The 23,543-nt window shown below is 35.3% G+C and overlaps 5 protein-coding genes across 6 annotated transcripts; 1 reads left to right on the top strand and 4 right to left on the bottom strand.

The window, feature by feature from the left end:
* Window positions 1-1,411: 1,411 nt before the first annotated feature.
* On the bottom strand, window positions 1,412-5,318 carry LOC114173982 (tyrosine--tRNA ligase 1, cytoplasmic). Its single transcript, XM_028058697.1, has 10 exons — window positions 5,119-5,318; window positions 4,879-5,026; window positions 4,372-4,661; window positions 4,178-4,274; window positions 3,466-3,571; window positions 3,304-3,386; window positions 2,849-2,994; window positions 2,584-2,689; window positions 1,845-1,904; window positions 1,412-1,759 (listed from the first exon to the last, which is right to left on the bottom strand). Exons 1-10 carry the CDS (start codon window positions 5,199-5,201, stop codon window positions 1,739-1,741), a joined length of 1,140 nt encoding a protein of 379 aa, XP_027914498.1. The 5' UTR covers window positions 5,202-5,318; the 3' UTR covers window positions 1,412-1,738.
* Window positions 5,319-6,931: 1,613 nt separating this feature from the next.
* On the bottom strand, window positions 6,932-9,811 carry LOC114173981 (pentatricopeptide repeat-containing protein At4g38150). 2 transcript variants are annotated; one of them, XM_028058696.1, is made up of 4 exons: window positions 9,656-9,811; window positions 9,323-9,398; window positions 7,938-9,135; window positions 6,932-7,420 (listed from the first exon to the last, which is right to left on the bottom strand). In XM_028058696.1, the coding sequence occupies exons 2-3, from the start codon at window positions 9,323-9,325 to the stop codon at window positions 7,954-7,956; spliced, it is 1,185 nt and encodes a 394-aa protein (XP_027914497.1). In that variant the 5' UTR covers window positions 9,326-9,398; window positions 9,656-9,811; the 3' UTR covers window positions 6,932-7,420; window positions 7,938-7,953. The 2 variants fall into 2 exon arrangements, with proteins under 2 accessions (XP_027914497.1, XP_027914496.1); XM_028058695.1 differs by lacking the exon at window positions 6,932-7,420 and having other exon boundaries at window positions 7,815-9,135.
* A 651-nt stretch (window positions 9,812-10,462) lies between these two features.
* Window positions 10,463-13,305, top strand: LOC114173980 (vicilin-like seed storage protein At2g18540). The gene is made up of 5 exons (XM_028058693.1): window positions 10,463-10,796; window positions 11,166-11,341; window positions 11,437-11,517; window positions 11,631-11,912; window positions 12,068-13,305. Exons 1-5 carry the CDS (start codon window positions 10,499-10,501, stop codon window positions 13,124-13,126), a joined length of 1,896 nt encoding a protein of 631 aa, XP_027914494.1. The 5' UTR covers window positions 10,463-10,498; the 3' UTR covers window positions 13,127-13,305.
* Window positions 13,306-13,995: 690 nt separating this feature from the next.
* LOC114174284 (probable protein phosphatase 2C 80) lies at window positions 13,996-17,498 on the bottom strand. The gene is made up of 5 exons (XM_028059099.1): window positions 17,396-17,498; window positions 16,456-17,169; window positions 15,920-16,244; window positions 15,097-15,246; window positions 13,996-14,579 (listed from the first exon to the last, which is right to left on the bottom strand). Exons 2-5 carry the CDS (start codon window positions 17,019-17,021, stop codon window positions 14,283-14,285), a joined length of 1,338 nt encoding a protein of 445 aa, XP_027914900.1. The 5' UTR covers window positions 17,022-17,169; window positions 17,396-17,498; the 3' UTR covers window positions 13,996-14,282.
* Window positions 17,499-19,182: 1,684 nt separating this feature from the next.
* LOC114171661 (zinc finger protein GAI-ASSOCIATED FACTOR 1-like) lies at window positions 19,183-23,172 on the bottom strand. Its single transcript, XM_028056542.1, has 4 exons — window positions 22,362-23,172; window positions 21,885-22,281; window positions 21,550-21,791; window positions 19,183-20,941 (listed from the first exon to the last, which is right to left on the bottom strand). The coding sequence occupies exons 1-4, from the start codon at window positions 22,483-22,485 to the stop codon at window positions 20,127-20,129; spliced, it is 1,578 nt and encodes a 525-aa protein (XP_027912343.1). The 5' UTR covers window positions 22,486-23,172; the 3' UTR covers window positions 19,183-20,126.
* Between the last annotated feature and the right edge of the window lie 371 nt (window positions 23,173-23,543).

The raw sequence follows: 23,543 nt of genomic DNA, 5'->3' as shown, positions 1-23,543 counted from the left end.
AGTAGTAACACATATCTTTGATATAGGTCTTGTCTCTTTCCCTTGTTTATTTTGAAGACTATCAAATCACAAAGCCCAACCAAAGGTTGGTGCAGAGAGTTTATTTATCTCAGTGTTCCACATGTAGACTGTTCTACTGAGCAAGGGTTATATAACAATGATACAAAAGAGGGAAAATGTTACAGGCTTAATAAGTTAACAAAAGTAGCTTTTAGTTTTATAAATTAGTGAAATAATCTTATTTATCAAATATTTTAGTTTGATCAATCAAGTTTATCAGCCAATGAAAAATGTTAAAATTATTCTATTTTGTGTGTAAACTCAAGTTTATAAAAGTGACTTTAAGATTGTACAAAATATATTTATTTTTTAGTTTTCATCGAAAAACATTACTATTCTGTTTGGTTAAAAAAAGGAAGTAAAGGCTTAAGAGAATTGAACAAATGGAAAACACTTTACTGATGTAGAATTTAGTACGAAAGTTAATGCATATACTTGCTTTTTCCACTATTTCTTAATAACGAATAATTTTAAATATGGCTTTAACTATAATGGTTATAATTAGTAATTTTACCTGCATGATTATTGGTAAAAGTTTTGCAATACCTAGTTTTTTCCGCTATTAGTTAATTAAGAGTAATTCTAGATGCCTTTAATTATAAAACTTAAACATATTAATAATTTCACTGTATAAAATATTAAAGACAATTTTGATCCGATGAATACATTTTAAATAAAATTTATTTCTTATAATTATTCTTTGCTCTATATTTATTTTTACACTCAATAAATTGGATGACCCCGCCTCTTCAAATTTATTTTTTACTAATTCAAAATCTCTGAATATTCTGTGTCGAATAGTTATTGATACCCGATTCAATTACTGTTACTTTCTTTTTTCCAGAAAAATTCCTTTCTCTTAAAATCAATTTCAAATTTACATTTTCAATATATAAATTCAATTATAAAAAATTAATGAAAATTAAATATTTATATATAATCATTTTAAGTATCATAAACAATTTATATCATAAAACAATTTTTAACTAATTTCTTCATAAAAAGTACCAACATTTAGAGAGAAAAGATAAAAAAAATATTTACATAAAAAGACAAGAAAAAAAATCTATTTTAATTCAAATTCACAGTTTTTTTTTTACTTTAAAATACACATAATTTCGTTTTTATTTTAATGTAAATACAAACAGTGATATACTTACATTAATATATTTCTCGTCAAAATCCGTTCTTTTCCGAAGTATATGCCCATTTGCATTTATAATATTTTGAACATTACTCTGGTAATTAAATAAACATACAAAGTAGGGACTTGAATAATATTTTTTGACCAATAATATTATTTTAAAATTTGAGAATTTACATTGTCACCTGATGACAAAATGATCCATGAGCTGAGCTAAAAAAAATTGGAAACAAAAATGTTGACCTTCAAAATAATCCAGGTACAGACATTAGCTTGTTACGCACGTCGGTATATTTTTATCGCGATTAATTAAAACTTACGACATGTCTTGCATAAGAAAGCACTAATATTAAACTAACACATTATATCTAAATTTCAAGTAAATGAAATACACGAACAAAAGTAACATTACTCATTCTAAAGAGAACGACTCTGCCACATTTTACAGGTCCAAAAGTGCATCACTCCATAACACGAAAACTATATGGCTGCTTGGCAAAAAGAAGAAATAGCCTGAAGTCTTTAATCAGCAAATTACTTGGTGACTCGGTAAGCCTACAAAGCAAAATCAAGTTTAGTGTGTGTATGTATAACACCCAAATGATTGTATGAAGTATTTTAAATTTAAAACAAGGCTCACCTTGACCCTCTTCAGTAGCTCTTTGGCATTGCTGTCCTTCTTGAAGTGTTCCCTTACAGGCTGTGCATAGTCCAAAAAAAAATCATTGAGTTTATGCCACAAACTAGAAAAGAAGAACAAAATGGAAAAGAAAAAAAACCTTGAGTTCTATAAATTATATGCTATAGCGATAGTCTGGCGTTGTACAAGCTCACAATCAATAGAGAGAACATGCTATCGGCACCATTAGGATATAATATACAGAGCCAGCCTAAACATGAGGGTAGCAGCTCTGGAGTCTAATTATCAGTTTCTCTCCAATGTTGAATAAAATTAATAGAAAGAAGAATATACCTAGGCTAATAATTGAAGCATATGTAAGAATCCATTTAAGCCCAAAGTAAAAACTTTGTATACATAAATGGAGAAAGCTGAATTAAACAGATGTTATAGTCTTGATTTACTTGGAGAAGCTGATGGATTAAACAGTGAGAATTATTTTAACCACCACATTGGTATTTGCAGATTGACACCTTGTTAAATTTTCAAAACCATAAAATTATTAATATACTAACCAATATGAAAATAGGATTATGAAATTAAATAGACTTTCACTATATATGTACCAAACCCTTCTAAAGCACTGTTCCAAAGCATTGTAAGAATACTACAACCTAGAATACAAAACGGAAATTGGGATTTTAGAACTAGAAAATTAAAAATACAACACATTAACATTAACATAATAAAAAATCATCACCTCCAGAATTTTATTCAATGACTTCGACAATGCTGGCTTGAGGTCAGCAGGATGTAGCTCTCCATTTTCATAGTCTGCAATAAGCTCTTCGTAGCTTTTGAATGTCCTAGATTGGATGGAAGTATGAACACAAATCAACCAAACCATTGTGCAGAAGAAAAGATAAAAATAATTATAAAACTAACTAAAAAGTAAACAAAATGATCCAAGAAACTGCTACTTTAAAGACATGTTAAGCTCAAGCAGATGAAATAGCATAACTTACTTATTCCCACCATTATCTGCACTACGCTCCACTGTGAACTCATTAAACCAGGGTAAGATAAGGTATTTAATGTACTCCAGGCATGGGTTTCCTTCCACAACCTTTGGCGGGCAATACGCCTTTTTTATTTTCACATTCACTTCAGCCTATATCCAAATATAAAATTAAAAAGACACAATAAGTTTAATTTTAAAAGTAAAGGGAAAATACAAATTAAAGGAAACACCGAAAAAACATATTTATCATTAAGGAAAATAGTTAAATCTTGTCATAAAAAGCAGAACGATATATTTCTTCATACTAAATTTTATTCCCTTTTTATATTTTCACAATTTTTTTCAATATGAAAAAATCATTAGCCATCCTATATGAGCAGAACAAAATGCAACTAGATACGAAAATTGATAGGCCTTTGTACCAAAGAAACATATTTGATGGCACAGTTAGTATCTTACCTCCTCGTCTTCCATGTAAACAGAAGATGATGGGTCACTTTTTGACATCTTTTCCTGCCCTTGCTGCAGACCAGGTAACATGTCTGCAAATCACCGGTAAAACACAGTTAGCCAGAGACACAACTTAAACATACACTATTAAAAAGGAAGTTCGATGAATACGGTGTGACAAGATAATGGGCTTGTTCTTCCTCTTAATGTCATCACAATATTCTCTAGCAAGTACGTTCACTTTCCGCTGATCCATTCCCAGTTGGCAGATGTCAGCCTATTTGCAAAAAGAAACATCTATGCATAATTCGCTATTATTTTTTAAGCAACTTGACAACTAGTTTCAGAGGCTAGGACATAAGTAACAACATAATATCTGAATATGCAAAGATTAGAAACCCAATAACAGCCCAGTTGAGTTTCAGAGAAGAGATCATCGATATTTGGTAGAAATAATTAACACACTAACACGATTTCCATTTCTAATGCTAACATTGTAAGAATGACAAATCTATTTATTTCCAACGAGTTCTCTACAGTTAACTAACATCCATTGTGAGCTTATAAGGTAATGTAGAATACTGATAACAAATATGATGCACAAATATAATACACGTACCGGATACGTACAACACGTATCAAATCTTATTATTTTGAAAGTAATAGAATACAATACGAGATATATACATATTGAAAAATGTATAAAATTTTTAAAATCATAATAAATATATGATTGTTATTGTGTGAATACAAATTAAAATTAAATGTAATAAACTTTGTCAATATAAATTATAAACTATTTCATCATAAAAATATTATCGCATTATAAATTAGATACTTCATTAATAAATACATGAACTAATCGATGCAAGCACAAACCCACCTTGAGGAAAAATATGTCCGCACACTGCATGCATGGATAGAATATCTGAGCAGCAGTCAATTCGTCCTGTTCACTTCGTCCCATTATTTGGCTACACCTATAATTCACAAAATTAAAAGACAGAACATCATTTCCAGTCCAAAGCCACCATTTACAAGAATAAACAGAAAGGCATTTTAAAAAGTGAAAGGAACCTGATAATCCTTTTTAGATTGTTCTTCTGAGCTATATCCAACACAAGAGGCCAGTACTCATCAGCTCTGGCGTTAATCTCCTTCGAAGACCACAGAAACTCAACTTTCCCTCCCTCGACATCCATCCCAACAGCTTTCCAAATCTCAATCAAATAACGACCAACCGTCTCAATTTTCTTCAAATCCCCTCCCATCTTATTGTTGAGCTTCGCAAACCAATCAGCAATCCATATTTTGACACGGCAACCGGCAGATGTGAGCTTATTCACACTGATTGCTTTCATAACACCCTAAAATAATAACATACAATAACAAAAAGAAACAACAATTACGCAAGCCACACCACACTACACCTCATTCAAGAAATTCCAAAGCCTTCACCTTAGAAGTCAAGTAATCAACTACTCACAATCAATAAACTCTTTTTTAATATATATTTTTGTTTCCATTCTGTAAAAGTATATAATAGAAATATTAAAAAATATACGAGAATATATATTCACGGACCTGAGCAATGTGCATGCGTCCGGAGGGTTCGAAGCCATCGTAGCAAACGGGTTCGGGCTTTTTGGTGAGGAGGTTAAGGAGTTCGTCTTCCTGAATGCATTCTTCTCCGACGCTCCTCACAATCTTAAACTTCTCTTCGGGAGTCAATCTGCGACCAAAATTATAAAAAAAAAAAAAAAAAGTGAAATCGGAACCCTAAGACAGAAATGGGGAGAGAGTAAAAGCGGGGAAGAAACTTACTGAGGTGTGGAATTGGAGGATTGAGGGGTCTGAGAATCTGAGACGGACAAGGATTCGAGGGCTTCAGAGGGTGGTTGTTCCATCTCTGCAAGTCAACGCCACAAATGGAGTTTCGATTCGAAAGAGATGAATACTATGCGGCCGCACTCCGAAGGAAGAAGACTCAACGAATATGGTGGGTGCTATCTATACACTCTTTCTTTAATTTTATTTCTTTTTTGACATATCATTATTTTTACTGCTAGTATGATCTGCACGATTTTAATATTCCAATTAATTTATTTTTAATTGTCTTAAAACTGAGTTAAAAATTTTGTTTCAACTCTAAATTTACCAAATAAATTTATTTTGAAAATTGCATTCAAAAAATAAATATTCGTAATAATTATTACAAACGGACCTTTAAACATATGTTTTTTTAATTAGTCAAAATTGACATTTTTTATTCATTTTATTAAACTTTAATAAAGTGACACTTTTTGTTTTTAAAATTTTTCTTTAAATTTTTTCTTATACAATTTTCCGAATATTTGATATTAGAACTTTTCTCACCAATATTGTTCTCAGATTAAACCTTTTTATCTTGACACGCCAAACAAATTTTTCTTTCTTTAAATAAATTATATTTTTAGCCAATGTTAAACATATTTTTATTTTCATAAATTTTCATAAATGCTTTAAAGAGTTTTATATATTGAACTAACTCAAGTTGGTGTAAGCAGTAAAACACTCATGTGACTTAAGATATTAGAATTGTGATTTTCATTTCTATGAAGAGAGTAACACCATCTTCAAGATAGTACTTTTTAATATACAGTTCATTAGAGAAAAATTAGAAAAAATACGATAATGAAATCGTTTTTCAATGGTTATATAGTTGTGCACCAACCAAATTGATCTGTTTGCTATTAAATTCAACATTTTTTACATTTTTTAAACTGTCATTGTCATTATTATATAAGTTATATAAATAATCTTTTTAATTTATATTAAAAATAAATTTGAATAAAATAAAAAAATATTAGTTCAATAGGAACCTATATGAAAAAGTTCATATTATAAGATTATAAGTTAGTTCATATATGATAGACTAGTTTTTCCAGTGAAGTCATAAACTCTTATCTTATAAATTTCAAGATAATATACTAATTTATTGAATTAGAAAATATTTGATAAGTTTTATTTACAAACTGGATGATAAATGTAAAATTACATAAAAACATATAAAAGTATAAACTTTATTATATTAATAAATTTTGTATTTTATAAAAAACAATATTTGTATGTAATTATAATTTTATTTTTTTCTAAATAATTCAATTTTTAATGTTTTTATTTAGTTTTTAAATTTACATATTTTTTATTTGAATAAATAAAAAAACATTAAGTTAACTACTAGCTAATCAAAAATAGTTTATGTGATATATATTACAAATTCTAATATCAAAGTACTAGAAAATAACTTCAAACACAAATCCTAGTAATTAGAATATTAAATTTATCGACTGGTAACTTTGTCCCGACGTTTTAAGTTTGGCTGAGAATATTATTTTGAACAAAAATATTTCAATTCTTAAAATAAAAACCAAATCTTTTTAAAGTTGTTTTTTTTTTTTTCTAATTTCAATTTTACATTACCCCTTTTTATTTGCATCTTCCATTCCTACTCTAAATAACAACGATTTAAAATTGTGTCAAAAGAGTTTTAAAAAACTAAACAAAACCAACTACTTGCTTCTTGAGAGCTAACTAATAGAAACTGTATTTGACAGATTGCTTTTAATGTGAGGTTCACTTGTTCAGTAAAGTGGTCCAGTAAACGGGTCCATTATACTGTTGATGAAAGCCATAACAAACATCACACTACCTCAATAATCCATCCAAGATCACACCGGTATGTTCATGAGGTAGTACAGGAAAGCCCACGAAGATCAAGGAATCAAACAGAGCCTTGATCCACAACAAGCATTCAGAAACAGAGTAAGAGCCTTTCTATGCGCTTTACAGTTCAGATAAAAACTGATGAACCTTAGCACAAAATTTTGGAATTCTAAAGAATGATGTATCAGTGTGTATCTTACCCCAAAGCTACCAAAAGTGTGCAACAAACTACACAAGTGAGATACTCTAAAAGTGAAGCAAGGAGCCATAAGAACAGGAGCTGATCCCTAGTGTTTCCATTGAATGTTTGATTTCGCCACAATTGCCATCAGCATCAGATAGGAAACACTATTGCGTTTCTGGATTCATCACAAATCGGTCAAGTCTGTCTCCTTAGATCACAGCTTCTACTTCTTGTTTCCTAGTTCATCACGTTTCACAGAAACAAAATGAGATGTAACCAAGAGTCGATCGAGTTAGGGTCACAGGAACTAAGGCAAGGGTTAGGGCTAAGTTAGTCATGCCTGATCAGCATGAACTTAAGGTCATGATCCATGCCCAGAAGCCTAGAACTAGAAAATTGATTGAGAAATGAAACCTGATAAGGGTTCATGTATTTATACAATCCAGATTGGAGTTAGATCCTATTTAGTCTGGTGAAACAGTTAGATCTCCGTAACAGATTCGGTTAACTGCTAGTAGAATTTCAGATTGAGGGATATCAAGTTATTGAAGTGGTGAAGAAATCATTAAAAGTTCAAAAGCTAATTAATTTAAGAGAAGTACATTCATACTCAAAAATGAGGATCAAGAAGTAAACAACTACGTGTCGAACCCCTTTTAGCAAATTTCAATAGGCACACCAAAATTAACAATATATTACATAAAGGAAGAAAACGGTCTGACAAATCAGTAGAAGAGTTAAGACAAAAGCTTACATGGTATGAAAAATATTTAAAATGGTCTCTGCGGGGCTTTCTTCCCAAAAATCGCCTCCCAAACAGAGGGTGAAAATGGTGTTTTCTTGTCCAAAAACTGCCTAACAGCTTTCTCATCAAAAGCAAAGCCCTTTTCAGTTAATGTTTTGATAGCATCCTTAGCTTCTTCAATCCCTTTTTCCTTGCAGAAACCATCCACCAGGCCTACAAAAGTTGTCACATTTGGTAAGTGGCCCGCTTCTAACATCTCCACACAAAATTCAAAAGCATCCTGTAATCTTCTACACTTGTAGAGTCCTTGTATAAGGACTGTGTAACTGAAAGCATTGGGAGAAATGCCACTACTCTGCATCTTCCTGAAAATCCTTTTCGCATCATCAGCCCTGTCGGCCTTTGTGTATCCCTCCACTACTGCTGTGTATATGACAATCTCTGGAATAGTTCCCTTCTCCCGCATCAAACCAAAAAGTTTCAAGGCTTCTTGAACCAGACCATCTTTACATAGACCATCGAGCATAGCCACAGCATTAGGGATAAGGCCAGTCTCCTTCATCTTCTTGAATATCTCATCAGCATCTTGTGGCACAGGCTCTTGAGCATTTGGATTGGAATCTGACCACTTTGCTTCTTCAGATTGCTTGCTTGCAGCAGCCTCTGACTGATTAACTGCTTTATCATCAAAAGCAAGCTTGAATTTGTCAAGGAAATTGTCTCCTGATTGCCCCAAATCCTTATTTGTTTCTGCCACATTCATGCCCTGAAATGCAAGATCAATTTTGGAAGATTTATTTGAGTTGTCCAAAGCACCAGGCGCACCATGGCTGTCATCAAATCTTGGAGGAAAGGAACCTCTACCAGATTCTCGGAAACGTGGAGGAGGCTGATTAATTGGCTTCCTACCTCTCAAAGGCCTACTTGGAATTGAATCTGACAATCCCTGTTCAACATTATATGCCTCATGGATTCGCTTGCCACCATTGTCTTCAAAACTTGAGTCCGACTGTTGACGAAGAAAATCATCACGTTCCCCAGTAGAATGTTTGCTTCTGCCACTGAAATCATCGGTAAAGCTAAAATGGCGCACAATCTCAACCCACGGTGGCAGATGTTGTTTGGAACGTGAAAGAGAAACTAGTTTTTCAATCCGGGAGGAGGATAAGAGTTTATGAATCCCCCTTACAGATGCTGCCATATAAACCTGTTCATGAATTGCAGCAATCATATAGTTAACAACATCACCAAATTAAAGAATAAACATAGAAAAAAGGATAGGCATGCTGATGGATACCGAGATGATCAAATTTAAAACAAATTAACACATCAATCAGTTGGTAATGGAAAAAGGAATGAAGTGATATTATCATTATAAAGTATCCGTAATTTACCATCTGTCTTGTATTCACTATTCAGCCCCCTTCAACTAGTATTAAGTGAAAGCAACTCCCAAAATCTACAAGCCACCTAAATTGAACGAAGAATAGAATTAAATCATCCGACAGAGGCAATTATCAAACCAGGAAATGATAAAAAAAAAAAACGAAACCAATGTCAATGCTAAAAATGAAACAAAAAGTATAGAGTAATATTGCAAAGCGTAGAAAAATGTAAATTTTCACTTTCGTTAGTGCAAATACACAAATAGTGCAAGTAAGCATTCATAACCGAAAACAATGACGATAAAATCAGAGTAAGAAACTCCGAAGGAGTATAATATGTACCGAATCGCGCCATAATTTAGCCCTGAAGAAGTGTATTGGTGAGCGGTGAGTGATTGTGAAGAAAATGAGAGGTGGAATATGGAACTCTGCATATTGCATACCCTAACACCACGAGAAAGAAGACAGCGTCGATGGACTGCTGGGCCTGGGCTTTTCTCCAGCCCGTAACCTCCCTTCAAATTTAACATTTTTTTTAATAAAACCAAAGTTTTAAAATTCATTTTTTTTCACTCTTATAATTTAGTTTTATTACATTGATAAAAGTAATAATTTACTTTTATTTTATCATAAACATGAATAACTCTTTTAGGAATATGTTTCATTCTTTTAGACTATTTTATGAAACAGTTTTTAAAAATGAGTTTTTAAAGAATAAGATTTAGGAAATAGAATGAGACGCAACAACAGTTAAAAAAAATAGAAGATAAAAACTAAAACAACTCAAATATGTACTTATTTTAGTTTTAAGTTTTAAAAAATATATTTATGTTCAAAAAATATTTTTTTCAAATGGACTGGTTTAAATGTAAAATTCTCACGTGTAAAATTGCAAATTACGGTTATACTAGAAAAAAAAACATATAGGAGAGAACTTATAATGAGAAAACAATTATTTTCTCATTATATTAATATTTTAATAGATTCGTAGTAATCTCATTCTGGAATGTTTGGATTTTTGCGATGCACAGAGACACATTCAAGAAACTGCCACCTGTATAAAAAAGTGCGTGACGTGTCTGAAAAACAAGACACGTACCTCAAAATACTGGCCACCTTGTTCTATATAGCGCCACCTTTGCTAACTGTGTAATCAATCATAGTTTCCATCCAAGTTCCCTCACAATGTTAACAATGGAGCCTGAAAGAAAAGCTTGGATCTTGATCTTCTTCCTTACCATTTCCCTGTGTGGGGTGAAAGCATCAAGTGAAGGTCACCATGGCGAGCCTCAAGAGGGTCCTGTGGTGAAAAAGGATCAGAGAAGGACATTACTTGCCACTGAGTTCGGACAGATAACCGCCCTTGACATCAAGGAAGAACCAGACAAACTTCCCTACCATCTTCAGTTCATCACATTGGAGCCAAACTCGCTATTTCTTCCTGTGCTTCTACATGCAGATATGGTATTTTATGTTCATACAGGTAATTGTCTACATTCTATTCACATCGTATGCAAGGTTTTCTTCCATTGTTGTACTCGTTATGACTTTTGCGCGATATGTAATGTTATGGAAAATTGTGAACTAGTGTGAATTCGTGATGCGATTCTTGATATTTCAGAAGATTCTTGATATTTCAGAAAATTAGAACAGACATGGTATGGCCGCCGACACCTTTTTAAAAACCTTGGCCATACTATGCTCATGACCAAACGAGTGTTTACTTTCCGATTACAACTTGCATAATCTATTATTATAGACATTAATTATCAATCTTGTTCATAGTGGAACATGCATAATATTGTGGTATACACAAATTAATGTCAACATTCTCATCGCACTGTGGCTTCAGGGAGTGGAAAGCTGACTTGGGCACATGATGATGATACTGGCACGATCCCTTTACGCGAAGGAGATCTCTGCAATCTCGTTGAAGGATCTGTTTTCTATATACAGAGCGACTTAGAGGCTGAGAGAAGGAAACTGAGGATCTATGCAATGTTAACCAATACAGAAGACAATACTTTTGTAAGTGCTACACATGTATTCTTTTTCATTGAACTTACACAGAAAGTTAAGTTTTGTTTGCTGTTATTCGTGTTAATTGTTAACCACGAATGCAGAATCCATCGATCGGTGCTTACTCAAGAATCGACCGACTGGTCAAGGGCTTTGATAAGAGAATCATGCAAGCAGCTTTGAAGGTATTGCTTTAGCCACACACTGTGCAACCGTTGAAATACATAACGTAATAAATCTGTCTTTTATAGGGATTGTTGTGTACTAACGACAAAACTACAAATTATGAATTTTGAAGGTACCAGATGATTTGATAGAAGAAATCGTCAACAAGAAAAATACCCCAGCTATAGTGCATGCGGATTCAAAGAAGACGAATATTGTCAAGACACTGGAGGCTTCGTTTCTTAAAAATTTTGTAGGTGTTGGGTCCAACTCCAACAAACTCGAAAAATACAACATCCTTAATCATGACCCTGACTTCAAAAATCGTTATGGTAGTAGCGTAGCAGTGTCCAAAAGGCAACTAAAGTCATTGAAGCGGACGAACATTGGATTTCTGATGGTGCATTTGAACGAGGTTCGTGATTATAATATTAACTAGGACCAAACTATTTAAACACGTTCGGTTCTTAACAGGTTTTAGAACGAAAACGGTTGAACTGGTTTTTATTATTGTGCATGCTTATGTTATGAAGTTGTATGAAAATTAATTTCCAAACTATAAAATTGAAGGGGTCAATATTGGGGCCTCATTGGAACCCGAAGGCAGCAGAGTTGGCAGTGGCAGTAGAAGGGAAAGGCATGGTCCGAGTGGTAAATGGAAGCAGCACTGAAGATGAGACAGAAAGCCAAAACATGAGGTTTAAGGTTAACGCGGGTGATGCTTTTGTGGTGCCTAGGTTTCATTCAATGGCTCAGATGGCATTCAACGATGAACCGTTTGTTTTTCTGGGCTTCAGCACTTCAGCAAAGGACAACCATCCTCAATTTTTGGCGGGAAAGGGATCTGTGCTTGACAATCTGGACAAGCATATACTGGCTACCTCTTTGGGTGTAAGTGACAGAACCGCTGAGGAACTTCAGCGTTCTCCAAGAGATGCCATCATTTTCGGGTGCAGCTCCTGCGCAGAGGAAGAGGAGAATACAATGGAGGAGGAAGAAAGGGAGAGGAAGAGAGAGGAGGAGGAGAGAAAGAGAGAAGAAGAGGAAGAAGACAGGAAGCAAGAGAGAGAGAGGGAGAGAGAGGAAGAGGAAGCCAAAAGACAGCAAGAAGAGAGGGAAAAGAAGCGTGAGGAGGAGGAAGAGAGAGAGCATGAAGAAGGTGGTGGGAGAGGGAAAGAAAGGGAAAGGAAAGAAGAGAGGGAGAGGGAGGAAGAAGAAGCTAGAAGGCAACAGGAGAAGAGGGAAAAGAAAAGAGAGAAAGAAAAAGGAGAAGAAACAGAAGACAAAAGAGAGCAAGAAAAGGAGCAAGATCAAGATAAAAGGGAAGGGGAAAGGGAAGCGGAAGCAGCAGCACAGAAGGAGCAAGAACAAGCTAGAAGAGAGCAAGAAAAGAGAGAGAAGAAGCGACAGGAGGAAGGACAAAGGGAAGGAAAAGAAGAAGAAGATCCGACATGGTGGGAGAGACCGAGGAGAGAGAAGGGGAAGAGATCATCATCAGAAGAAGAAGTAGCAGAAGAGGAGCAAGAACAAGCCAAGAGACAACAAGAAGAGAGGGAGAAAAGAAGAGAGCAAGAGGGTGATGCTGATCCCTTTGAAGGAAGGAGAGCTTTGAAAGTCAGGAACGTTTGATTTCGTCTTAAGTATTTGGCTCTAGCTCGTCCTATGTATTACAATAATAAGAGCTGTTTTGTTTTTGTCTTTGTTGCCTTTAGATCCGTTTATGTTTTATGCCTGGTTGTTAAGGTTGAAGACCAATGTTTCATGAAGCATGCTGATGATGATATGAATAAGCTTAGCTACTTCAGACATGAGCATGGATTTATAAAATTACCCATCCTAACAACTTTTATGTATTAAAATATGTTATTCATATAATTTTAGAACAAAACCTATCATATTTAATTTAGACAAGATGATATTAATGCTAACTACCGTGTGGAATCTTTATTTTGAGTTTTATTTATATTTAATTTTAACAATGTTATAACTATTTCTTATACATAAATATTTGAAAGATTTTTTTTGTTTTTTAAATAGAGTTTCAAAATCTTGAGCAAGTTTGCGTTGGACTTTCAAGTTATATTTGGATCAATGGAAACAGAATAGATAAATAAAAAGAAAATTGAAAGTAGTAAACTGAAATAGTGAAATATAATTTCTATTTATCATAAATAAAACAAAAGTTCAACATATTCCTCTTATGTAAGTGACAGTGACAGAAAGATAAATGCAAAGAGATATTTCTATTAGGTATTATCCTCATTTTACACACATTTCATTCTGTCAAAAAGGAAATACAAAATTAAAGATAAATAATGAATGAGATTGAATAACTTTCATTGGTTTCCATTTTGCCAATTTTAAACAATGGAACACAATACTACTACATTTCATTCTCCTCCACCAAGCATAGCCAAGGAACAACAGTTGCATGCGCCCAACGAGCACTCAATAAACCAAAAGAAAAGTACCATACTTTGCACACTGCTCAAGCTCAATTTACTAAATTCTGTGCATAGGTTTTCTCGTTCAGTTCATAATATTTAATTGACAATTTCATGGATTGACCAAGAAAAATATAAAGAAAGCCGTTTAGTTGTCTTTTCCAAATTCTTACTGTATACAAAGAAAGGAAGTAAACCCGAAACGACCCTTTTGTAGTAACAAGATTTACTAGGGTAGCAGGGAAACTCAAGTTTGAGAATGCAAAATAGGAGTTCATTGAGTTTGAAAAGTGAATGGCCATGTAGAACAAAAATGAGACTACGTGAAGATGGCCAAAAACTCACTCGCTAAGTGAGCCAGATATGTATGAGACAACAACAGTAATGTCATCAAGTTTGCCACCATAATAACGGAAGCCAGCCTCCTGAGCAGCAGTAGAAAATGGTGTCGGCCTGCTCGGGTCCAGCGCTCTCTGACGAGCCAGTGCTGCTATCTTCTGAGCAGTTACTTGGGGCTCTAGTCCAGCCCTAATTGCATGTACAACAACTGCAGTGATCTCACTATTGTACAGATTGTCAAATAAGCCATCTGTTCCAGCAATGACTACATCTCCTGAAGCAACGGGTATGGTAAAAACCTGAATACATTATAGCAAAAAAATATGCTGAAATTCTTTTACTTTCATAAAGTCACATAATTAAGAGAAGAACATTAAACTTCATCTACCGTTAGGCATCTTAAGGAATAATACTAGCACCACATTGAAGGGAGAAACGAAAAAATGGTCTATTAGACAATATATTTGCTTGGTATAGGTGGATGTGGAAAAAATAAAATCAGAGCTGCAAAAAACATGAAATGCAGATCATCTTACAATCGACCACTGGAGGGAAAATGTGAAAAGGATGACAACTGGGTGCACTTTATTCTCATTTTTCACCCCTTCTACCAAGTACTGTTTAACAAAAATCAAAATCTCTCAATTTTCACACCTCTCCATAATTTCCACCTTTCCTACCAGCATGCCCAAGTTTCCCCACGAAATATTTGCACAAAAATAACTACACAAATAAGCCTTTATTATCCCTGCTGAACGTGAACGCAAAGCCAAATAAAACAAAATCCCATTAACAATGTTGATGAGTGTACTTTACCTCCGCAGAGCTGGGTAGATCACCTCCATAGCCACTCTCCAACTGATATGTGAAATTGAAGTCATGTTGTTGGACAGGGGACTGGAAAATGGTGCATCCATCTCTAACCACAATAAATCCACTGTCGCCCAAATTAATAGCATGTAGTCCCTGGACCAAGAAACCAACAACCAAGAATGAAAATAAATCAGTTTGTTACATTTTCCTTTTATACCAGCTCAAAAATGTAGTCCACCAAATTTACTAGTAACAATAACTTTACTCGCTGCGAATGAGGTAGCTTCAGTCCATCAAGTGGCAGCTAAAACACCAATCGGACATTATATAAAAGAACTTGAGACTTAAGAGCTGTTTATAGAATACTTAAGAAAAAGTATCAGCGCACATGATCATATCTATGCTATTATTGCAGAGCAGAACGCACTAAATAATAAAGAAAAAGCTGGTTAGAAGTCCCAGCATGCTTTTAAGTCCATAAGCTGAAGCAACTTATCTTTTGACTTTAAAATAGCTTGGTGGGAGACATGTTCAATAGGAAAGTTATTGTAATCTTCAACCCAATTTGATACTGTACACAATATTACTTCAAATGGCACGCATTTCTATACAGGATAACTGTTGGCATAATGCATTATACCAGACAACAATTTCCAATATACCGGGGACAGGTAAAATTGTAGAAAACTTTAATGTTGATGCATTAGAGAACAAAAGAAAAACACCTAATATTCAGTAGGCATAAAACATGGATGATGTTTAAGTTCACTCACAAGTGGACAAGACTATTCTTCTTTACAAAGTTCAGAATGAGAAAATGGAATACCTTATCAGTAAGGGCAACAATACAAGCTGTTGATGAACCCTTAGCCTTTGTATTTGAATGAGCCTTCTCTAACACCCTTGTTGGATTAAAAGAACCTTGGGGCTCCTCTTGAATTGCTCTCACTGAATTGGATATAAGTTCCCGGGAAAACAGTCCTGAATTAACACCAACGTCAGCCCAGCCACCCACACCATCAGCAACACCAATTGCATGTTCATCTGCGCAAATAAAATGAGCATCCTCTCCTCCTGTCTCCTCCTTATCTGGATGCGGTAGATAACATGATCCTGACAACATCTTCAAGGTCTTGCCACCAACAGTAGTTCTGAAATTAATAATCCCCAATACTCTAGATAAGTATCAGCTGTCAGAAATATAGATAATTTTGTAAGTATAATCTTCTACTAACAACCTATTAGCAAAATTTGACTCATGCCAAGCTTCATTCATGGAAGTGAATTTGATATCAAATTATGTTATTTAAAAGCAATTCATGCAGAAACAGAATTCAGAATAAAAAGAACATGATCACGTACTCGTCAGGTGAAAAAGAGGAATTTGCAAGCTGTTCATCGGGAGGGCTGCCATCAAAAGAGACAGCACGAGCAGCCCCAGCTGAGGGGCAGGCAGAAGAAGAGGTAGAGAAATTCTTGAGCCATGATCCATGAAGCAAACTGAAATCCCGGATCCTCCAATTACCATCAAAAGTAGAACTACCAAAACTCAAAGAACCAAACGAAGGTTGTGGTCTCCTTAGATTCCCGCTACCCCTTAGGCAGCCTTTAAGATTTTTGTCTTTGAAGGACACAACAGCAGGCTTTGTGAAGTCTTGCACACTAGCACAACCTGAGATTAAACCATTAACATAAACATCTCCCAGCACAGCATTGCAATGGGAAGCAGTAGCCATTGATTTTGGGATAAGCGTGTGGCTTGAAGAGCAATGAATTGAACCGGGCAAAAAGAAAGTTGAATACAGTGAACAAAGAGACAACCCTGAACTTCTATACAAGAATGCCGGTACCCCTTGTTGCCGAGTCAATGCTTCCCGAATGCGACAGTAAATGGTAGCATTCGGCCTTGAGAAAATGCCAGGCATCATCTTAATCCCTTGTACCAAACGACTTTAATTCAGTTTCCCCCTTGAAGAAGAACGTGGATCCTAGCCTGTGATTTGAATTAAAAAATAGCATTCCTTTTTCAGCCTCCCACTAAACCTTACTATGGAGGAAATGAATCGCACCCAGATTCTGAAACATTGAAATTTGAACAAATATTATTCAAAGCTTCCAACTTCACGGAATGAAGCACGCCACCAGATTGTAAAGAATAGGTACTAAATAATCGGACCAGAAGAGAATACACGAAGTGAAGGGTTCAGCAATAACGAGAGAGCAAAATCAAATTGATTTTGACAAAAGGAAAAATACATGAGAACTGTAAAGAGTAAGTTTGAAGAATTAAATTGATTCTTACAGGTTACGAATCGCGCTTTAGTCTTCCGTTGTGGGTGTCTTACTTGTGCCCAGCTCCACAAAAACCTAAAAAGTGTGGGGACACAGTTTTAAGTTTAACGCTATCAAATTCCACTCCCTCCTTTTATTTTATTTTTTTTCTATTTCCTCGAGAACAAAGAAAAATAATTACTTTTTTTTTTCTTTTACGGGTTTAAGGTTCACTCGCATTCTAATATTGGAAAATGCTTTCGAAATTTCACTTAAGTCTCATTAAACTGACATTAACATCAAGGTTAAGTATGTTTTTAGTTCCTGAACTTTGACTCAAAATTAAAATTCGTCTCTGGATTTGATAAATTTTGGTCCCTAAACTTTAAAAATGAATGAATATAGTCCTTTTAACCCAATTTTATTAACTTTTTTTTACGTTTCGAACGCATTTTTCAGTAAATATTGAGTCGAGAATGTGTCAAACGGCGTAAGCAACTCCAATATTTACTGAAAAATGCGTTTAAAACTTAAAAAGAGTTAACAAAATTGGGTTAAAAGGACTATATTCATTCATTTTTAAAGTTTAAGGACCAAAATTTATTTCGACGAGGGACGAATTTCAATTTTAGACCAAACTTTAGGGACTAAAAACATACTTAACCCTTAACATTAAATAATGGGATACTGATCAAAATATAAAAAGGTCAACTTCTATCTTTGAAAACAACGTACAACCCCTTTAAATTCTTTGGATTTGAAAGACTAGTAAAAGAAATAAAAGAATAAAAAATGAAATAATTTTAATTAAGACAAAGTGAAAGAAAATGATTAAAAAAATTATAGTTGATTAAATTGTTGTGATAAAATATATATTGAATTAATTAAATAATAAAATAGAATATTAAAACGTTCTTAATTAAAATTTAATGAAAATAAATATGAATAAAGATGAAAAGATAACTAATTATGAAGTAATTATTTTATGAAATAAACAACAGTATTAAAATTATTTTAAAACTAAAATTTAATTTGTTTAAATAACTAATTACAAATGATGTCTAATTTTTTTTGGCACACCAATTTTAAAAATTAAAATAATTTACTATTTAATTGATTGAATTTAAAGTTTTTCATAAATTAATTATCAGATATTAAAATAATTGACTTCACAGAATATAAAATATAAAATGTAAAACTTAAAATTATTTTATTTATTATCATAATATTTTATATAATTATTTATTAAATTGTAATAAAAATAAATATTTTATTACATTTTATTTAAACCTAATCGCTAATGAATTATGTATCTCATTTAACTTATTGTGTTTCTCGTTTATAGATTAATATCACAACCTTATGAGTGACTTTCTTTGTAACTTATCATTATCATTGATGTTTTTCATGATTTAATGTCTCATTTTTCAAACTTTCTATTCCTTACTTTCCTTCTCAAGTTTGTGGCCGGAAACAAAGACTTTTCTAATGTTCTTGAGAATCTAACTCATTGGTTAAAATAAATTGTTATAAAACAAATATATTTTTGTAGTTGCAACTCATAAATGTGGCATAATATCAATTATTTAGTCGTCATATATCTTCATTTCCAAGTAAATTCCTTAAACATATCTATTACAAGTTCTCTTAAGCGCTTTTTAGTGTGTCCCAAATACCAATATAGAAAGACACAAAGGAAGAGGTGAACAGCATACGTTAGTTGTGGTTGTGGAGGCTAAGACACGTAAAAAGGAAAAAAGAAAACGACAAATCAATGATAATGAAACAAAGGTTCGCCGTTGAAGCTGGGAAAACGCCGTACTTTTTTGTCAATGAATGCAGCTCAGTGACTTTGACCAAAAGTAGAACTTAAAAGCCACCACCTCACATTCACACTTATTGGGGGCTAGATGACACGGATCTGCATAGGTTTTTTCATGCTGATATGATACAAATGCCAAGAGTCTTGTTGCTTATGCAACTGGGGCACCTTACTATTTATTACATTCGCAACTTCTTTTCTTTGAATTCTGCCTTCACTTTCATCCCTCTTTTTATTCCCAGGGAATTGCCGCCATTATAATCTTTTATAGACAAAAGTTGCAATTGCATCCAAGAAGCAAGAATAACGTGGAATTTGATTCATGGGGAAAATTTTGAACTTCAATGGAATAACACTCCTTCACAACATAATGACAATGCATATTGGCGATAAATATTCAACCAACCATTTACTGCTAACAGTAAAAGAAAACATCAAAGTTTCCTGATTTATGTCTACAAGCTACAGCTATGGACCAAACAAATTATCCAACATCGGAACTAATTCACAGCTTGATCAATTCAAAACTGTAGATGGCCAAGAAGAAAAAACATCTCTGGTTGTTGTCTTGTGTATGGCACCAACCCAACATCAACTTCAACCTTTTACACAACATCTTAATTCACCAGATCCAGTGGTCCATAGCAAACATATTATTGTAACTCGTGCCATTACTCATGGAAAGAAGACTCTCCGTGCCTTTTCTTTAATATAATAATAAATATACATTATTTTCCCCTCACATTAGATGCATCAGATAATCCGAAAGGACCCTTGAAGCGCATTGCTAGTGGCACTGCTCAATATGAGCATTACTATCTTACTAATCCTCCCCCAATTGCACTGCAACTTCACATTGTACAATGGACCATATAACTCTGTACAAACCAGAACTTCTCGCCCTGAAAAATATTGTTCTTGGCTCCTTGCACCCAAAATATCAAGTACTCCTCCCAATATCCTTGCCAGGGAATTCTCCATTACCAAAGGATGCTGCTGCTGCTGCAGCAGCAGTAACATCCAGACTGCCACCAATTGAGGTGATCAGTGCCGATAAGCCTCCACCGGGGTTGCCCCCTGCAGCCATTCCCAGCCCGAGAAAATCAAGGGTGGTCTGTTTTGGACCAAACACAGAGGGTGTCCCCATCATTAACTCCTTCAGTCCAGAGCTGCCATCACAGGGAAGCCCGAGTCCAAGACCTGCAGGAACTGAGGCACCCTCCGGTTCCCCTGGCTGCTGACCCCATTGCAAACTATCTTGCTGACCTGATGAGGTTGAAGCAGAAGACACTATGCCTAATCCGCGAAGAAAAGAGGTATTTGTGGCAGCTGCACCCATTTGGGCGGCTTTCTGTAGCAAAGCAGTGGCAGACATGGCTGGCTGTGGCGGCGGGGCATATTGACGGCACTCCTGCAATCCTGTTCCAAAAATGGATGACCCGTGATTGGTAGCAAGGCACAGAGAAATGGGCTCCGAAGATGAAGGCCTTGAGAGGTCTGCTGGATGATCTGGATGCCCCATGGCCCTGATTAGGTCAGTGAATGCTGGTGTTTGAGATTGGAGGCTCGCAGTTGCCGATGCTGTTGCTGTTGATGAAGCAAACAGGCTTGCAAATACACTGCTGCTAGCACCGCCATTGCTGTTGCTAGTTGAGCTAGTGGTGCTGGTACTGGTACTGGAGCTGCTACAGCTTCCACTCACAGCAGGATTGGCCTGCGGTTCTTCTATGACTTGTGGGGAATTTTCTGGCAACTCTGAGATCAAAACAGGGGAGAAAGTAGAAGTAATATTAATAATAAGAATGATATTACTGTTGATAATAATTAAGGAGTGAAGAAGCAGCCACTAACGTTGCAAAGACTTGTAAAGTTTGAGTCTTTACTTTTATGTTAAAGTTGAAAAGAAAAGAACAAATAATGGTTTCCTTTCTCAAATCCACTCCCCCTTCCACCCCCAAAAAACAAAGCTTTTCTTTCTCCTTTTAGCTTTTGAATCTTTTATGAGTTTCTTTGTCCACAAATGCATAGTTTACACCCACAGTTCCAAAGAACACCTTTTCAATAGTTTATTTTATACTTCCATTAGTTAATTACTTACATAATTTTATTACTTAATTAGCTCTCCGAATCCCATTTCACTTACTCTGGTGTTATGAATATATACAAACACCCAATAGCAGATGAAAACAAAGGACGATAACAGACAAAAACCAGTAAGCTCCAGGATCACAGAGAGAGAAAAAGAAAAACACCACTCACAGAAACAACAAAATGCTTTGTTGGTCTAGTTTTAACCGTATCAAACGCGACAAAAGAAACGACCAAGTAGATTTCAATGTTTTCCAGATTCGGATATTATCTACCTGGATTTGGTGTCTGCAAAGCAGACGACGATACAACAACACTGTTTGACTTAGAACTAGCCGGCGGAGCAGAAGGCGGTGGAGGCGTAGCCGCAGCTGCAGCCGCCGGAGGCGACGAATCACCGGTTACAGCCTTCGAATCTGACTCGGGACTAGCCTTTGCAGCAGTCTGAGGCTGAGATCTCGCACTTTCCTCTGCCAACGCATCACAAAAAGCCCTATGCGTGATGAAGCTATCCCTCCTTCAAAAATAACAAAACTTTCACAAACCCCAAATCCCAAAATAAAAACTTTGGTAACAGTATCACAAAGGGTGAAAGGCAAAGAGTTAAGACCTTGAGAAGAGGGTACCACAATCGCATTTATACTCTCGGGTACCGCAAATCTTGGAGTGAGCCTTCCAATCGGATTGAACTGCGTATTTCTTGGAGCACTTGTCGCATTTCCACTTCTTCTCGCCGTGTTTTCTGCAGAAGTGCTTCTTAATCCCAGTGAGATCCCCCAAAGCTCTAGAAGGATCGTGGTGAACGCACGTCGGTTCGGGACACACGTACACCCTCTTCCTCACCTCCTTGCTCGACCTCTGCCTCAACTTCCACGGCAGATTGTGACCCCTCCGATGAAGCTGAAGGTTCTGGTCCCTCTGAAACCCCTTGTTGCATATTTCACACACGAACCGGTTCGTCGCCATCAGGGTCTTCGGAGACAGAGCAATCACCTCAGCATCCGGATCTGAATAACCCCACAAACAAAAAATAAAAAATAAGAAAACAACACAACACGGTGATGCTTGATGAAATCTTTTGCTGTACCTGGCATTCCTGGAAGGTTTCGCTTCTTCTTTGTCGTGGGTTTTGGGGGCACTGTCTGATTGCCAGAGGAAGACACACTAGCTTCCCCTGAAGCTGTGGAAACATTGTCCAAGTCAACCGGCATGGGAACCTTAAACAGCTCTAGGATTTTTCAGACGGAAAAAAATCTAAAGGGCATTTACCCTCACAGAGAAAGTCTCGGTTTTTGATCGTTTTTCTTGTATGGGTTCCTTCTAGGGTTTCCACTCTCCTTTGCTCTTATCTACCGGTCAACCTACAAACTTTCTTTTTATTCTCCTTTTTCTCACTTACCCACCACCAACCGGCTCTGATGATTGGGTCTCTGACCAAAATTCACGTTAACCGAAGAACTCAAATGATTAGACCCAATTGGACAAGCGTAGCCGGCTCCTGAAGTTGGATCCAACAAATATCGCATAAATTAAGGTTTGATTTTTGGGAGAGAAAGAGTAGCAGGTGGCAGCACCCCAGGAAGAAGAAAAAGGCAGAAGCAGAAGCTGCAGAAGGTCCTCGATCTCGTTGGTTCTTCTCTTGGTTGTTTCCAAAGATGTAACTTTTGTCATCAGAAAATGAGGTGATAAATGGGAAAGTCGCGGGGCAATAAAAATTAGAAGATGTTAAGTATGATTAATTAGTAGTGATGAAGAGGAGGTTGTGTGAGTAAGGTGATGTCAGACCTGTTTTTTTTATTTTTGTCTGGGTCGTGCTTGGAGATTAGAGAAATTGTAGTATAGCAATAGTACATGTACAATACAATACTGTTATACTAAAATATACGAGGAGAGAGAGTGTGCGTGTGTTTTTGTTGTGTTGTGGGAGTGAAACTTTGCGCGTTGAAGTTGGTATGTTGAATGAAGTTGTTGAAGGAAATGGTGCAATTTGCAATGCGGAGTACAGCACAGTGTTGGACACATGGAAGAAAGGGTTTACTCAAATGTTTGTCGTTTTGTGATTTGTTTGGATGCGAATTCTGTAAGAACCGACAGCGATTGCTCATTCAGAGTTTTGGAGAAACAATAAATAAAACCACTTCTTTTAAAACATTTACTAAAGCAGTAGATTTTATGTAAAATGAAAGTAATTTATTAAAATTATTACGAGTGTGAAATATACAAATGAAAAATAAGAAGATACTCGTTGAAAGGTATTATTTAAAATCAC

Source organism: Vigna unguiculata, chromosome 2 (genome assembly GCF_004118075.2).
Source record: "Vigna unguiculata cultivar IT97K-499-35 chromosome 2, ASM411807v1, whole genome shotgun sequence".
NCBI lineage: Eukaryota > Viridiplantae > Streptophyta > Magnoliopsida > Fabales > Fabaceae > Vigna > Vigna unguiculata.
The sequence above is the reverse complement of the archived record's forward strand: the minus strand, read 5'-3'. Positions and strand labels throughout refer to the sequence as shown.